Source organism: Pseudophryne corroboree, chromosome 2 (assembly GCF_028390025.1).
Source record: "Pseudophryne corroboree isolate aPseCor3 chromosome 2, aPseCor3.hap2, whole genome shotgun sequence".
In the NCBI taxonomy this organism is placed as follows: domain Eukaryota; kingdom Metazoa; phylum Chordata; class Amphibia; order Anura; family Myobatrachidae; genus Pseudophryne; species Pseudophryne corroboree.
In genome coordinates, this window is record NC_086445.1 from 1,001,429,105 (window position 1) to 1,001,448,092 (window position 18,988).

At 47.1% G+C, this 18,988-nt stretch overlaps 1 protein-coding gene across 2 annotated transcripts in view; it reads left to right on the forward strand.

Annotated features, from left to right (window-relative positions):
• MORC3 (MORC family CW-type zinc finger 3) overlaps positions 1–18,988 on the forward strand; it is a 194,733-nt gene that overhangs the window by 115,241 nt on the left and 60,504 nt on the right. For both annotated transcript variants that reach the window (XM_063956540.1, XM_063956541.1), the window contains exons 5-6: positions 14,827–14,974; positions 15,502–15,649. In XM_063956540.1, the coding sequence (XP_063812610.1) occupies positions 14,827–14,974; positions 15,502–15,649 (296 nt within the window). The remainder of the gene's footprint in view (positions 1–14,826; positions 14,975–15,501; positions 15,650–18,988) is intronic.

Here is an 18,988-nt window from a genome sequence, read left to right on the forward strand (position 1 = left end):
TAGTCTGTTCCATACTTTTGGTCATTGAGTAGTTCCAGAATAAATTGGGTCACAAATGGTGGAAAACCAATATGAAATAAGTGGAGGTGAAAGCTATTATCTGAATACATCTAGGGTCCACTGCTTTCCTTATTTCACTCTGAGTAGTGTTTTTTTGCTATGGACTTTATTGGTAATAAACTGGTGGTGGATGGTGAAGGGGTGTAGAAGTAGAGGAGACAGCAGCAAACACGTTTGTAGTTTGCAGAAGGTATAGGAGAGAGCCTTTAAGGATTCAGATAAATGGATTTATTAGTGAACACCAAAATCATTAATTCATGGACTGCACAAGACCTCTGAAAGTGTCCTGAAGTATCTGGCACCAATACGTTAGCAGCAGATCATGTAAGTTCTGCAAGTCGCGCCGTGTGGCGTCCGTGACTCGGACTTGTTTTTCCAGCACATTCCACAGATGCTCGATCAGATGAGATCTATGGAATTAGCAGGCCGAGTCAACACCTTGAACTTTTTGTCATGTTCCTCAAACCATCCCTGAATAATGTTTGCAGTGTGGCAGGTCGCGTCATCCAGCTGAAAGAGGCTGCTGCCATCAGGGAATACCGTTGCTATGAAGGGGTGTACTTGGTCCGCAACATTATTTAGGTAGGTGGTATGTGTCAAAATAACATCTGTACGAACATCGGGATCCAAGGTTTCCCAGCAGAACATTGCCCAGAGCATCACACTGCCTCCTCCGGCTTGCCTTCTTCCCATAGTTCATCCAGGGGCCATTTCTTCACCACACACCCGGCCGACCACATGATGTAAAATAAAATGATTTATCAGACCAGGCTACCTTCTTCCATTGCTCTATAGTCTAGTTCTGATGGTCATATGTCCTTTGTATGTGAGTTTGGCGGTAGGCAATCTGACCAGGATATGACCAGACAGGTTTAACCTTCACCCTCCATGCGCATCAGTGAGCTTTGTCACCATGACCCGGTCACCGATTGTCCTTCCTTGGGTCATTTTAGTAGGTACTAACCACTGCATACTGGGAACCCCTCAGTGTGATTTTAGTGCTCCAAAAGTCTCTGCATTCACAGGGAAAATTCCATACATTGGCAAAATTACCCAAAAGAAACCTAAAATCTTATTTTTTTTCCTCCAGCAAGATTGTTTTCTGCAGCCGAGCACACGGTGCATCTAACGCAATTTTTGATACGGAAACATGAAAGTCGCATCAAACGTCAACTTCCAATATAATCTGGTGCTGTGGGAGCAATTCCTCTGGCACATTAATTCAGGTTTTGAATTTTCAGCCGAAAAAAATTATATTTTGAGTTTTAATTTTAGGTTTCTTAGTTATTCATTTGTTGTTGTTACCTTTTCGTGCTGCTGCAAATTTTAGAATTAGTTTTTTTTCATGGATTCCTTCTCATAACTTGAATAGTATATACAGGTTCAGTATCCCATATCCAAAATATTCCGAAATACGGAATTCTTTGAGTGAAACTGAGATAGTAAAACCTTTATTTTCTGATGGCTCAATGTACACAAACTTTGTTTAATACAAAAATTATTAAAAATATTGTATTCTATTACCTTCAGGCTGTGTGTATAAGGTATATATGAAACATAAATGAATTGCGTGTGTATATACACAAGCGTTGCTTAATGCACAAAGTTATTAAAACTACTGGCTAGGATTACCTTCAGGCTGTGTCTATAAGGTGTATATGAAACATTCTGTGCTTAGACCTGAGTCCCATCACCATGATATCTCATTATGGTATGCAATTATTCCAAAATATGGAAAAGTCCGATATCCAAAATACTTCTGGTTCCAAGCATTTTGGATAAGGGATACTCAACCTGTATGTAATAATCCACTAAGGTTTGTCCCATTTCCGTGCGCAGTGGTAGTCGCAGCACGCTGCCTCCCCCCCCCCCCCCTCCCCCCCATCCTCCAATGGCTCCCAGTGCATTGTGTAAAGGGACAAACATTAACTGGAGAAGACTGGGTACCTGCAGGGGTGTAGCGAGGGTGGCTCTGGTGGAGCGCGAGCTCCGGCTGCTGTAAAAGTTAGAGGGTGCGCAGCCGCCTGCTCTCCTCCCTCCATCCACTATACTGCGGGCCGCTGTACAGGCAGCTGCAGAGCAGGAGAAGGAGAAGGGCGCACACTGACTTGGACTCGGAGACTACAGTATGTTAGGGAAGCAGGCCATAGGCGACAGCAAGAAACACTGACAGCCAGCACATGCCGGAGCTCTGCCGCCATCTTTATATGTCTCAATGTCTGCTTGTAGCTGTGCAGCAGGGTTTCTTCTGTTCTTCTACACTACTCTCTGCCCCTGCTGCTGCAGCACTTCTTTCTTCGGCCCGGCTGCTGCAGCACCTCTCTCTGTCCCAGCTGCATTAGAAGCTGCAGAGTGACATGTAGTGGCTCTACTGTGGCATAACATGTATAAGGGACTCTACTGTGTGGCGTAATGTGTATAAGGGACTTTACTGTGATGTGTAACGTGTATAAGGGGCTTTACCTATGGCATAAAGTGACTAACGGAGACTATTTTGGTGTAATGTGAATAACGGACAATAGTGTAAGGTACAATCTGAATTGTAACTATTCTGTGGCCACACCCATTTCCCATGAAGCCAGGCCCCTATATTTTTGTTGCGCATGTTAGGTGCGCAACAAAACATGGGGGAAACTTTTGCCCTGAGCGCCACAAGGTCTAGAACTGACCATGTCACCAATTTAGGATTTTTAAATATTTTTTCTTTTCAAATGTAACATGTCCACAATTCAGTACAGGGCAGGGGGTGCCGAAACATACCCTTGCTCTGGGCACCACGGCACCTAGCTACACCTCTGGGTACCTGCCAGTAACAGGACAAGTGTCCCCTGAGGGAAGGAGAGGTTGGGGGTGGAGCAGGGGGCTGCGCAGTAAGCAGCCCTATATTCAGAGTTGTTCTCATTGGCAATAGCTTTTCTATGGTAGAGTTAATTTGTTTCTATTTTACAGTTATTACATATAAAAAAAAGTACATTTGTATGGGGATTTTCTTATAGTTACATACAAATAATTATAGAGCAACCTCAGAACATTACACACACTTTTTTTTTTTTTTTTTTGTATTTTCTGATGTTCTGTTTGTGTGAGAGATACTGTGACTTGGTGAGATTATTGTAAGATTGGGCTTGTGGGTTGCTGGCTGCTGGTTGTTGTCTTGTTTGTGGGTTTGGTCGTTTCTGATTTATTGTGTGCGACTGTTGAGATTATGACCTGAATGAGGGGTTAAGAATATAAAGCCTAAATATGTGATCACTGGAGAGAGATGAAGTACAGACCAGTCAGCTCCTGTCATTTTTAAACACAGCCTGTAACATGACCATTAGGAGTTGGTACATATATCTCAGTGACTGTGTGTTTGTACACCAGGGGTTAACTATCCTGAATCTTCTTCAAAGACCTATGGAATGTACATTTGGAGAAGTTAAGTGTCCTCTAAGGTGTCTATGTCTTATCACATAGCTGGGTTGTTTATATTGGGAAGCATAAAACCCAGTGCCAGATTAAGGTCCATATGGGCCTGGAGCTGAAATTTAAGAAGGGCCTATTTTATGCCACGGCAGGGGATGTGAAAACACCATGGGTGTGTGACTAGTAATGTTAGGGGTGTGGTTGATGTTGTGAGGGTGTGGTCTGCACAGGAGGTGTGACTAGCAACTACCTTGAAAAACCTCAGTCTCCCTCACTTCTTCAATTATATCAACAGTGTAATGTGACAATCTAAAAATGACTAAGGAAAACATCTCTTGTTAACGTGACTGTAATATAGAAAATGGTGCGCTTAGTGATGACATAAATATGAAATCTCTCAACGAAAGAAGTTACAGGTCGCTCAGCGATGTCATGAATGTGAAATCTTTCTATATGTAAAAAAAAAGTTTACTTTTGTAATAAGTAGTTATACTGAGAAGGAATGGTGGGGTTGGATGGAGGGTGTCGCCTGGACAAGAGCAGAACAGGGAAAACTGAGGTGACCCAGCATATAGTGAGATAGATAGATAGATAGATTAGATTCAAACCCAAATTGCTAATATCCAAAACATAGCTACAGTATAATGTATTAGGGGCTCCTGACTGAGGAATGGCATAAGACACACGGAGACGCACCATCTTATGGACATGTTATAGGAGTGTCACTGCAGTTGTAGCGAAATCAGATGATTAATCGCTAACATTGGAGGCAGTAGTCTGTCAGAGATCTGCACATAGCATGGGGCAGGTGCTGGTTTTGACGTTTGTGTTTTAAGATCAGCATAAAGTCGCACACACTACAGCGGCAAAAGATGCACACACAGATGTGCCTGAGTTTGACTCAGAATCAGGCCCAATTTTTGGGTTATTATATATGTTTTAATGGGGTTGGTATCAGGATCCCGATGGTTGGCATGCTGGCTGTCAAAATACCGACATAGGCATCCCGATGTTGAAAATACCGACATGAACTATTTAACTAAGCTTACCCCCTAACCCTAACCCACCTTTCCCGTACCCTAAACCTAAACACCCCATCACCACCGCAGCCTAACCCTAACCATCCCCGGGGGTGCCTAACCCTAGCCCCCCCTCCCCGCAGCCTGACCCTAACCTCAAATCCCCCCCCTCGCAGACTAAACCTAACTACCCACCTCCCATCCCCCCACCGCTGCTTATCTCTGGTGGTCTCTGTAATCATTGTTCGGGATTCCGACGCCGGGTAGTGATCAATGTCGGGATCCCGGCTCCAGCACTCTGAGTAATGTCGGGATTCTGGCGTCTGTATTTCGAATGCCGGGATTCCGACCACAGGGATCCTGACCAGATCCCGTTTTAATGGTGCTAAAATGTATAATGCAAAATGAGAAGACTATCTGTATATTATATTCTGGTGCTACACACACAAACTATTTTTTGGGGGACAGGGGAGCGGGCTTTGATTTTTATTGAAGTGGACTGGCAATACACAAATAAGGGCCCACAAACAATATATAAAACACTACAGGCAGCACACTCGGTTTGCTCCCTCCCCCAATCAGTGTTTACTATACACAAATGTTTTCTTTATCCAGCCCTTACATGTACTGTGGGGTGCTAAGGTCTCAGCAGCCATACGCTGGCAGTGGCTAGATATGGGGTGATAGAGATTGGCCGCAGTCACAGGCACGCAGTGATTGGCTGTACATAGAGCGCATCTCCCGAGACCCTCGTTTTATAAAAGCGAGTTCTTGATCCTAATTTCTGCTTAAAATACATGCTTATATAAATACATATATATATGAATTGTTATTTAAAGCAAGATTTACTCCTCCTGCAGTCTCATCAGTAAGGGTGGAAGGCTACCTGTAATGTCACCGCATCAAACGGTGAACACATGCAGACGGTTTTCCACTAACAGGGCACCGATACATGAACGATATAACCACTTTTCAATTTTATATCACCTTGAGAAATCGCCGAACAGTTATGGGAAAACTGGACTTCATATTTATACCACTGAGCTAGTCATCATTCTTAAGACACATTGGCACCGCCAGAAAAATACAAATAAAAATACTGGCCCCTACAGGTAAAATAAAACACACTGGACCCCAAAGGGGCGGAAAAAAAATTAATGGCCTCAGTAGGAAAAACACATTGGCCCCACACTCCCACCCCTCGCGGCCTGCGCTGTATCACACTCACACACTCCTTCCCCCCTGCACTCTATAACACTCACACACTCCCGCCCCCTGCACTCCATTACACTCACACACTCCCGCCCCCAGCGCTGTATCACACTCACACACTCCCTGCCCCCTGCACTCTATTACAATCACACATTCCCGCCCCCCACGCTGTATCACACTCACACACTCCCGCCCCTACACTCTATTACACTCATACACTCATAGAAACATAGAATTTGAAGGCAGATAAGAATCACTTGGCCCATCTAGTCTGCCCCTTAAACTCCTGCCCCTGCACTCTATTACACTCATACACTCCCGCCCCTCCACTCTATTACACTCCCACCCCCCACGCTGTATCACATTCCCACCCTGCACTCTAATACACCCACACACTCCCACCCCTGCACTCTATTACACTCACACTCCCGCCCCCCATGCTGTATCACACTCCCACCCCCGCACTCTACTACAATCACACACTCCCACCCCCTGCACTCTATTACACTCACACACTCCCGCCCCGCGCTGTATCACACTCGCACACTCTCTGCCCCCCGCACTCTATTACACTCATACTCCCGCACCTGCACTCTATTACACTCACACACTCCCGCACCTTGCACTCTATTACACTCACACACTCCCGCCCCCTGTGCTGTATAACACTCACACATTCCCTGCCACCTGCACTCTATTACACTCACACACTCCCGCCCCCAGCGCGGTATCATACTCCCACACTCTCTGCCCCCCCACTCTATTACACTCACTCACTCCCGCCCCTGCACTCTATTACACTCACACACTCCCGCCCCCCGCGCTGTATCACACTCACACATTCCCTGCTCCCGCACTTTATTACACTCACACACTCTTACCCTTGCGCTATATTACACTCACACACTCCCTGCACCTGCACTCTCTCACACCTTGCGCTATATTACGCTCACACACTCCCGCTCCCCACGCTGTATCACACACACTCCCTGCTCCCGCACTTTATTAAACTCACACACTCTTACCCTTGCGCTATATTACACTCACACACTCCCTGCACCTGCACTCTCTCACCCTTGCGCTATATTACGCTCACACACTCCCGCTCCCCGCGCTGTATCACACACACTCCCTGCTCCCGCACTTTATTACACTCACACACTCTTACCCTTGCGCTATATTACACTCACACACTCCCTGCACCTGCACTCTCTCACCCTTGCGCTATATTACGCTCACACACTCCCGCTCCCCGCGCTGTATCACACACACTCCCTGCTCCCGCACTTTATTACACTCACACACTCTTACCCTTGCGCTATATTACACTCACACACTCCCTGCACATGCACTCTCTCACCCTTGCTATATTAAATCCTACTCCCTGCAGAACCTCACATACAAGACACACACACATATAGAAGTTCACATGGAAATCACAGTCACAGAAGCTCACACACACACAATTCCCCCCCCCCCCCCCCCCCCCCCCTCACTCTTACCTTACACACTACAGCAGAGTTTACTATCACCAGTGCCAGATTAAGGTCCATATGGGCCTGGAGCTGAAATTTAAGAAGGGCCTATTTTATGCCACGGCAGGGGATGTGAAAACACCATGGGTGTGTGACTAGTAATGTTAGGGGTGTGGTTGATGTTGTGAGGGTGTGGTCTGCACAGGAGGTGTGACTAGCAACTACCTTGAAAAACCTCAGTCTCCCTCACTTCTTCAATTATATCAACAGTGTAATGTGACAATCTAAAAATGACCAAGGAAAACATCTCTTGTTAACGTGACTGTAATATAGAAAATGGTGCGCTTAGTGATGACATAAATATGAAATCTCTCAACGAAAGAAGTTACAGGTCGCTCAGCGATGTCATGAATGTGAAATCTTTCTATATGTAAAAAAAAAGTTTACTTTTGTAATAAGTAGTTATACTGAGAAGGAATGGTGGGGTTGGATGGAGGGTGTCGCCTGGACAAGAGCAGAACAGGGAAAACTGAGGTGACCCAGCATATAGTGAGATAGATAGATAGATAGATAGATAGATAAGATTCAAACCCAAATTGCTAATATCCAAAACATAGCTACAGTATAATGTATTAGGGGCTCCTGACTGAGGAATGGCATAAGACACACGGAGACGCACCATCTTATGGACATGTTATAGGAGTGTCACTGCAGTTGTAGCGAAATCAGATGATTAATCGCTAACATTGGAGGCAGTAGTCTGTCAGAGATCTGCACATAGCATGGGGCAGGTGCTGGTTTTGACGTTTGTGTTTTAAGATCAGCATAAAGTCGCACACACTACAGCGGCAAAAGATGCACACACAGATGTGCCTGAGTTTGACTCAGAATCAGGCCCAATTTTTGGGTTATTATATATGTTTTAATGGGGTTGGTATCAGGATCCCGATGGTTGGCATGCTGGCTGTCAAAATACCGACATAGGCATCCCGATGTTGAAAATACCGACATGAACTATTTAACTAAGCTTACCCCCTAACCCTAACCCACCTTTCCCGTACCCTAAACCTAAACACCCCATCACCACCGCAGCCTAACCCTAACCATCCCCGGGGGTGCCTAACCCTAGCCCCCCCTCCCCGCAGCCTGACCCTAACCTCAAATCCCCCCCCTCGCAGACTAAACCTAACTACCCACCTCCCATCCCCCCACCGCTGCTTATCTCTGGTGGTCTCTGTAATCATTGTTCGGGATTCCGACGCCGGGTAGTGATCAATGTCGGGATCCCGGCTCCAGCACTCTGAGTAATGTCGGGATTCTGGCGTCTGTATTTCGAATGCCGGGATTCCGACCACAGGGATCCTGACCAGATCCCGTTTTAATGGTGCTAAAATGTATAATGCAAAATGAGAGGACTATCTGTATATTATATTCTGGTGCTACACACACAAACTATTTTTTGGGGGACAGGGGAGCGGGCTTTGATTTTTATTGAAGTGGACTGGCAATACACAAATAAGGGCCCACAAACAATATATAAAACACTACAGGCAGCACACTCGGTTTGCTCCCTCCCCCAATCAGTGTTTACTATACACAAATGTTTTCTTTATCCAGCCCTTACATGTACTGTGGGGTGCTAAGGTCTCAGCAGCCATACGCTGGCAGTGGCTAGATATGGGGTGATAGAGATTGGCCGCAGTCACAGGCACGCAGTGATTGGCTGTACATAGAGCGCATCTCCCGAGACCCTCGTTTTATAAAAGCGAGTTCTTGATCCTAATTTCTGCTTAAAATACATGCTTATATAAATACATATATATATGAATTGTTATTTAAAGCAAGATTTACTCCTCCTGCAGTCTCATCAGTAAGGGTGGAAGGCTACCTGTAATGTCACCGCATCAAACGGTGAACACATGCAGACGGTTTTCCACTAACAGGGCACCGATACATGAACGATATAACCACTTTTCAATTTTATATCACCTTGAGAAATCGCCGAACAGTTATGGGAAAACTGGACTTCATATTTATACCACTGAGCTAGTCATCATTCTTAAGACACATTGGCACCGCCAGAAAAATACAAATAAAAATACTGGCCCCTACAGGTAAAATAAAACACACTGGACCCCAAAGGGGCGGAAAAAAAATTAATGGCCTCAGTAGGAAAAACACATTGGCCCCACACTCCCACCCCTCGCGGCCTGCGCTGTATCACACTCACACACTCCTTCCCCCCTGCACTCTATAACACTCACACACTCCCGCCCCCTGCACTCCATTACACTCACACACTCCCGCCCCCAGCGCTGTATCACACTCACACACTCCCTGCCCCCTGCACTCTATTACAATCACACATTCCCGCCCCCCACGCTGTATCACACTCACACACTCCCGCCCCTACACTCTATTACACTCATACACTCATAGAAACATAGAATTTGAAGGCAGATAAGAATCACTTGGCCCATCTAGTCTGCCCCTTAAACTCCTGCCCCTGCACTCTATTACACTCATACACTCCCGCCCCTCCACTCTATTACACTCCCACCCCCCACGCTGTATCACATTCCCACCCTGCACTCTAATACACCCACACACTCCCACCCCTGCACTCTATTACACTCACACTCCCGCCCCCCATGCTGTATCACACTCCCACCCCCGCACTCTACTACAATCACACACTCCCACCCCCTGCACTCTATTACACTCACACACTCCCGCCCCGCGCTGTATCACACTCGCACACTCTCTGCCCCCCGCACTCTATTACACTCATACTCCCGCACCTGCACTCTATTACACTCACACACTCCCGCACCTTGCACTCTATTACACTCACACACTCCCGCCCCCTGTGCTGTATAACACTCACACATTCCCTGCCACCTGCACTCTATTACACTCACACACTCCCACCCCCAGCGCGGTATCATACTCCCACACTCTCTGCCCCCCCACTCTATTACACTCACTCACTCCCGCCCCTGCACTCTATTACACTCACACACTCCCGCCCCCCGCGCTGTATCACTCACACACTCTCTGCCTCCTGCACTCTATTACACTCACTTACTCCTGCCCCCGCACTCTATTACAGTCACACATTCCCGTCCCCCGCACTCTATTATACTCACATACTCCTGCCCCCGCACTCTATTAGTCACATGCTCCTGTCCCCTGCACTCTATTATATTCACATACTCCTGCCCCTGCACTCTATTAGTCACACGCTCCTGTCCCCTGCACTCTATTATACTCACATACTCCTGCCCCCGCACTCTTTTAGTCACACGCTCCTGTCCCCTGCACTCTATTATACTCACATACTCCTGCCCCCGCACTCTATTACACTCACACACTCCCGCCCCCTGCGCTGTATCACTCACACACTCCCACCCCTGCACTCTATTACACTCACACACTCCTGCCCCCAGTGCTGTATCACACTAACACATTCCTTGTCCCCGCAATCTATTACACTCACACTCCCTCTCTCACCCTTGCGCTATATTACGCTCACACACTCCCGCTCCCCGCACTCTATTACAGTCACTCACTCCCGCCCCCCGCGCTGTATCACACTCACACATTCCCTGCTCCCGCACTTTATTACACTCACACACTCTTACCCTTGCGCTATATTACACTCACACACTCCCTGCACCTGCACTCTCTCACACCTTGCGCTATATTACGCTCACACACTCCCGCTCCCCACGCTGTATCACACACACTCCCTGCTCCCGCACTTTATTAAACTCACACACTCTTACCCTTGCGCTATATTACACTCACACACTCCCTGCACCTGCACTCTCTCACCCTTGCGCTATATTACGCTCACACACTCCCGCTCCCCGCGCTGTATCACACACACTCCCTGCTCCCGCACTTTATTACACTCACACACTCTTACCCTTGCGCTATATTACACTCACACACTCCCTGCACCTGCACTCTCACCCTTGCGCTATATTACGCTCACACACTCCCGCTCCCCGTGCTGTATCACACACACTCCCTGCTCCCGCACTTTATTACACTCACACACTCTTACCCTTGCGCTATATTACACTCACACACTCCCTACACCTGCACTCTCTCACCCTTGCGCTATATTACGCTCACACACTCCCGCTCCCCGCGCTGTATCACACACACTCCCTGCTCCCGCACTTTATTACACTCACACACTCTTACCCTTGCGCTATATTACACTCACACACTCCCTGCACATGCACTCTCTCACCCTTGCGCTATATTACGCTCACACACTCCCGCTCCCCGCGCTGTATCACACACACTCCCTGCTCCCGCACTTTATTACACTCACACACTCTTACCCTTGCGCTATATTACACTCACACACTCCCTACACCTGCACTCTCTCACCCTTGCGCTATATTACGCTCACACACTCCCGCTCCCCGCGCTGTATCACACACACTCCCTGCTCCCGCACTTTATTACACTCACACACTCTTACCCTTGCGCTATATTACACTCACACACTCCCTGCACCTGCACTCTCTCACCCTTGCGCTATATTACGCTCACACACTCCCGCTCCCCGCGCTGTATCACACACACTCCCTGCTCCCGCACTTTATTACACTCACACACTCTTACCCTTGCGCTATATTACACTCACACACTCCCTGCACATGCACTCTCTCACCCTTGCTATATTAAATCCTACTCCCTGCAGAACCTCACATACAAGACACACACACATATAGAAGTTCACATGGAAATCACAGTCACAGAAGCTCACACACACACAATTCCCCCCCCCCCCCCCCCCTCACTCTTACCTTACACACTACAGCAGAGTTTACTATCACTGGCTGCCCTGCATGTGCATCAGCTTCAACTCTCCCTCTCACAGCACAGCAGCAGCCATGTGAGCAGCAGGCAGCCTGAGACAGTCCTGTGTAGCTCCGCCCCCCTGGACTCCGTGTAGCCACGCCCCCTGTCGAGTTTCCAGATCCTCTGCCGAAGTGTGGCTGTGTACTGCTGGCGTTTTGAGCCGTTCGGCCAGCAATAGCAGACGCAGTCAGTCCAACTACTACTACTATCAATAATACATCTACGCGCAGTTGGGAGCGGTGCTTCAGACTGTCACTTGCAAGCTGCTGTAGCAGGGGAAAAAATGTCCTTGCTGCAGCAGCACAGCAGATGCTGTGGGCCTATTGTGATGGGGGGGGCCTGGAGCTGCAGCTCCATCCGCCCCATTGTTAATCCGGCCCTGATAAAACCTAAGTACAGGAACTTCAGGGAAGATAAGGCTTTATAGCACCGCCCATATACTATTCCTGTTGAGGGAAATGTCATTATTCCAGGTCTTAAGGGGGTTACTCACAGTGCGATATTCTAAGCAATCTGACTAGATTGCTTAGAATTTGAGCATTATCGCTCCGTGTGTATCCCCTACAGCGATAGCAATGCGCAGCCCCATGCATTGCTATCGCTGGAGCTAGATTGGCCAGTGTGTACGGCCGATACGTCTGTGAACTCCGTCGTTCAGACTTATCGCGTCGGCCCCGCAGCACAGCCGACGGCCAATATATCTACCGATATATTGGCGCGTCGCTGTGTGTGTACGGCCGACCGCCCGTACACATGCTGCGGCAGCCGGCGGTGATTGACAGCTGAACTGGGTGGGCGTGTGTACACGCCCGCCCAGTTCATGACGTCAGTCCCCATTGGATCGGGCAGTGTGTATGCACAGCACACTGCCCGATCCGTCCATAGATAGATCTGCTGATCAATTGATCGGCAGATATATCTACCAGTGTGTACCCACCTTTACAGTTCAAGACAATATAGGACAAGTACAGGGTATAAAAACATATCTGCGAAGAGTACAGGTGGGAGTGTAAAGGGAGATGAGGTCAGAGATGTAATGGGGGAGAGGAGGGGTTTGTAAGTGAGTGCGAGAAGCTTGAATTCGGTTCTGAAAGAGAAGAGGAGACCGTGAAGGGCTTGTAAAAGAGGGGAGGTGGATGTAGTGCGTTTGGTGAGGAAGATGAGCCGGGCAGCAGCATTGAGGATAGATTGGAGTGGAGAGAGGCATATGTCAGGGACGCCAGATAGGAGAAAATACAGAAGTCCAGTCTGGAGGTGACCATGTTTGGATAAGGGTCTTGGTAGCATACTGGATGAGAGCGGGTCTGATCCTGGAATTATATATTAGATGAAAATTGCAGGTTTGTGAGAGGTGCTGAATGTGTGGTTTGAAGAAGAGGAAATAGCCATGGATTACTCCAAGACGTCACACTTGGGGGGGCTAGAGGAGATAGTATTGCCATCATTAGATAATGAAATTGTGGGAGGATGGGAAGATAAGCTCATTCTTAGACATGTTAAGTTTAAGAAAACACTGGGACATCCAAGAAAAGATAGCAGTGAGACAGTTGGAGATACAGTATGAGTGGGGAGAGCAGGGTAGAGGTCAGGGGAGGGGAGGACAGGTAGATTTGAGCATCAGCAGCATAGAGATGATATTGTAAGTCAAAAGAGCTAATGAGCTCACCTAAAGAGGACGTAAATAGAGATAATAGGAGAGGGCCGAGAACAGAACCTTGGAGGACACTTACTGTTAGTGGAAGTGAGGGGGGGTGGGGGAGGTGGAGTCATGAGAGGAGACCGAGAAGGAAAGGTTAGTGGGTTAATATTGTTTCTTGCAGGGTAAGTATGTCTAGGCAAATAATTTTATAGTCTCTATTTGAGTTGATATTTGTATATATCTAAATTTTATTGACCTAGGCACAGGTCATGTACCATTGTCATGAGGTAATTATATAGATAACATTCTTTCCAGAGGGGTCCAGATATTATGAGTTTATTCATATCGCCTATGTATCAGTGTATAAATTCATAGTGTTTTCTGGATTTAATATATTCCAGAGAAGAGATAACTCCTTTATACAAATTCTTGACTAAGGTATGTTTGTATAAAAGCAGTCATGAAACCCGTTACCATACACAACTTCTTTTTAGTGACATTACAGTGAAGAGGGATAGTGGGCAACAGGAGAGTATTTTAGACATGTTAATGATACTTTGGGGTCAGATCTCTTAATGTTATGTGCCAAGTTGCATTGATTTCTTTATAAATACTGATTTCTTAAACAGACTCACCAGTAGTGTTTTTTTTTCTAATAAAATGTTAAATGTAAATGGATGCCTCATTAAGTTGGGCAGTACGGATAGTATAATGGTTAGCATTATTGCCTCGCAGCACTGAGGTCATGGGTTCAGTTCCCTCCACGGCCCAACTGTGTGGAGTTTGTATATTCTCCCCGTACTTGCGTGGGTTTTCCCCAGGTACTCCGGTTTCCTCCAACAATCCAAAAATATACTGGTAGGTTAATTGGATCCCAACAAAAATTAGCCCTAGCGTGAATGTGTGTATGTGTACATGTGGTAGGTAATATAGATTGTAAGCTCCACTGGGGCAGGGACTGATGTGAATGGCCAAATATTCTCTGGAAAGCGCTGCGGAATATGTGTGCACTATATAAATAACTGGTGGTAGTAATAATAATAAGTTACGTGTGCTAGCTGAATCATTTCCCTTTCATTGCTTTAATTCCTAATCTATAACTTTTGTGAGCTTCCTTAACTCTTCGAACGGAAGCTGGTGCAGACAGCGGACTCAGATGCGAATCTGAGAGCAATCTTAAAGCACTCTCTCCTGGGCAGTGAGACTGAGCTGCTGGCAGAACTGGACGCAATTGTTGGCAAAAAAGGAACAAGGATCATTATCTGGAACCTAAGAAGGTAAGGCTAGACTAGAAAATGGCATTCATCCCTTCTTAATAACTGCGATATCTAAAACTATTAAACTTGGAAGGTTCAACTGTTTTGGAATTAATACAAACCGTTTTCACGGTCTGTCATATTCAACATCCCTAACATCAGCAGTCTTGTAAGGAGCAATGGGGCAGATGTATTAACCTGGAGAAGGCATAAGGAAGTGATAAACCAGTGATAAATACAAGGTGATAACACACCAGCCAATCAGCGCCAATATGTAAATTAACAGTTAGTGGCTGATTGGCTGGTGCGTTCATCACCTTGCATTTATAACTGGTTTATCACTTCCTTATGCCTTCTCCAGGGTAATACATCTGCCCCAATGTGTTAAATTCCCTCTGCCCCACTTATAAACCAGTTCAGCTCATACGCCAGTAGACCTAGATAACACGCTATTGTTTTTAACAACTACAGTATTTAGTGGGTTAGTGTGAAATTGTTTTTTGTTAAGGTTTTATGACTATCATTCATGTATTTGTACACTTTTCTAGGGACAAGCGCGGATGTATGGAGTTTGATTTTATGACTGATAAATATGATATAAGGATTCCGGAAGAAGTCAATGGGTCCTTGAAGAAAGGCTACAAGAGGCAAGACAGGAATGATCAGGTTGCTCCCGAGAGTGATTATTCCCTAAGGGTATGTTTGGGGTTCCCCACTTTCCAGGAGAGCAAGTGAGAAGAATGTTATTGATGTCTTCTGACAGGCTATAGTCTAGAACAGGGCTGGCCAAACTGGTCCTCGAGATCTACCAACAGTTCTCATTTCTCTATCGTCCTAAGTGGATGCTGGGGTTCCTGAAAGGACCATGGGGGAATAGCGGCTCCGCAGGAGACAGGGCACAAAAAAGTAAAGCTTTACTAGGTCAGGTGGTGTGCACTGGCTCCTCCCCCTATGACCCTCCTCCAGACTCCAGTTAGATTTTGTGCCCGAACGAGAAGGGTGCAATCTAGGTGGCTCTCCTAAAGAGCTGCTTAGAGAAAGTTTAGTTTAGGTTTTTTTCTTTACAGTGAGTCCTGCTGGCAACAGGATCACTGCAACGTGGGACTTAGGGGGAAAGTAGTAAACTCACCTGCATGCAGAGTGGATTTGCTGCTTGGCTACTGGACACCATTAGCTCCAGAGGGATCGAACACAGGCCCAGCCGTGGAGTCCGGTCCCGGAGCCGCGCCGCCGACCCCCTTGCAGATGCTGAAGCGTGAAGAGGTCCGGAAACCGGCGGCTGAAGACTCCTCAGTCTTCATAAGGTAGCGCACAGCACTGCAGCTGTGCGCCATTTTCCTCTCAGCACACTTCACTGGGCAGTCACTGAGGGTGCAGAGCGCTGGGGGGGGGCGCTCTGAGAGGCAAATATAAACCTTATACAAGGCTAAAAATACCTCACATATAGCCCATAGGGGCTATATGGAGATATTTAACCCCTGCCTGACTGGAAAAATAGCGGGAGAAGAACCCGCCGAAAAAGGGGCGGGGCCTATCTCCTCAGCACACGGCGCCATTTTCTGTCACAGCTCCGCTGGTCAGAACGGCTCCCAGGTCTCTCCCCTGCACTGCACTACAGAAACAGGGTAAAACAGAGAGGGGGGGCACATTAATGGCTATATATATATATATTAAAGCAGCTATAAGGGAGCACTTAATATAAGGATATCCCTTGTATATATAGCGCTTTGTGGTGTGTGCTGGCAGACTCTCCCTCTGTCTCCCCAAAAGGGCTAGTGGGTCCTGTCTTCATTAGAGCATTCCCTGTGAGTTTGCGGTGTGTGTCGGTACGTGGTGTCGACATGTATGAGGACGATATTGGTGTGGAGGCGGAGCAATTGCCAAATATGCAGATGTCACCCCCCAGGGGGTCGACACCAGAATGGATGCCTTTATTTGTGGAATTACGTGATGGTTTATCTTCCCTTAAACAGTCAGTTGAGGACATGAGGCGGCCGGACAATCAATTAATGCCTGTCCAGGCGCCTCAAACACCGTCAGGGGCTGTAAAACGCCCTTTGCCTCAGTCGGTCGACACAGACCCAGACACGGGCACTGATGTGACGACGGTAGAAATTCAAACGTATTTTCCAGTAGGGCCACACGTTATATGATTTTGGCAATGAAGGAGACGTTACATTTAGCTGATACTACAGATACCGTAAAACAGGGTATTATGTATGGTGTGAAAAAACTACAAACAGTTTTTCCTGAATCAGAAGAATTAAATGACGTGTGTGATGAAGCGTGGGTTGCTCCTGATAAAAAGTTGATAATTTCAAAAAAGTTATTGGCATTATACCCTTTCCCGCCAGAGGTTAGGGCGCGCTGGGAAACACCCCCTAAGGTGGACAAGGCGCTCACACGCTTATCCAAACAAGTGGCGTTACCCTCTCCTGAGACGGCCGCACTTAAGGATCCATCAGATAGAAAGATGGAAGTTATTCAAAAGAATATATACACACATGCAGGTGTTATACTACGACCAGCTATAGCAACTGCCTGGATGTGCAGTGCTGGAGTAGTTTGGTCAGAATCCCTGATTGAAAATATTGATACCCTAGATAGGGACAATGTTTTACTGTCGTTAGAACAAATAAAGGATGCATTTATCTATATGCGTGATGCACAGAGGGATATTTGCACACTGGCATCTCGGGTGAGTGCTATGTCCATTTCAGCCAGAAGAGCCTTATGGACACGACAGTGGACAGGCGATGCGGATTCAAAACGTCACATGGAGGTTTTGCCGTATAAAGGGGAGGAGTTATTTGGAGTTGGTCTATCAGACTTGGTGGCCACGGCTACTGCCGGGAAATCCACTTTTTTACCTCAAGTCACTCCCCAACAGAGAAAGGCACCGACCTTTCAACCGCAGCCTTTTCGCTCCTACAAAAATAAGAGAGCAAAGGGCTTGTCGTACCTGCCACGAGGCAGAGGAAGAGGGAAGAGACACCAACAGGCAGCTCCTTCCCAGGAACAGAAGCCCTCCCCGGCTCCTGCAAAAACCTCAGCATGACGCTGGGGCCTCTCAAGCGGACTCGGGGACAGTGGGGGGCCGTCTCAAAAATTACAGCGCGCAGTGGGCTCACTCGCAGGTAGACCCCTGGATCCTGCAGATAATATCTCAGGGGTACAGGTTGGAATTAGAGACGGATCCTCCTCATCGTTTCCTGAAGTCTGCCTTACCAACCGTCTCTTCCGAAAGGGAGAGGGTGTTGGAAGCCATTCACAAGCTGTACGCTCAGCAGGTGATAGTCAAAGTACCCCTATTACAACAAGGAAAGGGGTATTATTCCACTCTATTTGTGGTACCGAAGCCGGATGGCTCGGCAAGGCCTATTCTAAATCTGAAGTCCTTGAACCTCTACATAAAAAAGTTCAAGTTCAAGATGGAGTCACTCAGAGCAGTGATAGCGAACCTGGAAGAAGGGGACTTTATGGTATCCTTGGACATCAAGGATGCGTATCTACACGTTCCGATTTACCCCGCACACCAGGGGTACCTCAGGTTCATTGTTCAAAACTGTCACTATCAGTTTCAGACGCTGCCGTTCGGATTGTCCACGGCGCCTCGGGTCTTTACCAAGGTAATGGCCGAGATGATGATTCTTCTTCGAAGAAAAGGCGTATTAGTTATCCCATACTTGGACGATCTCCTAATAAGGGCAAGGTCCAGAGAACAGCTGGAGACAGCTTTAGCACTATCTCAAGAGGTGCTAAGACAACACGGGTGGATTCTGAATATTCCAAAATCCCATTTAATCCCGACAACTCGTCTGCTGTTCCTAGGAATGATTCTGGACACGGTTCAGAAAAAGGTTTTCCTTCCAGAGGAAAAAGCCAAGGAGTTATCCGATCTGGTCAGGAACCTCCTAAAACCAGGAAAAGTGTCAGTACATCAATGCACAAGAGTCCTGGGAAAAATGGTGGCTTCTTACGAAGCAATTCCATTCGGCAGATTCCATGCAAGAATATTCCAAAGGGATCTGTTGG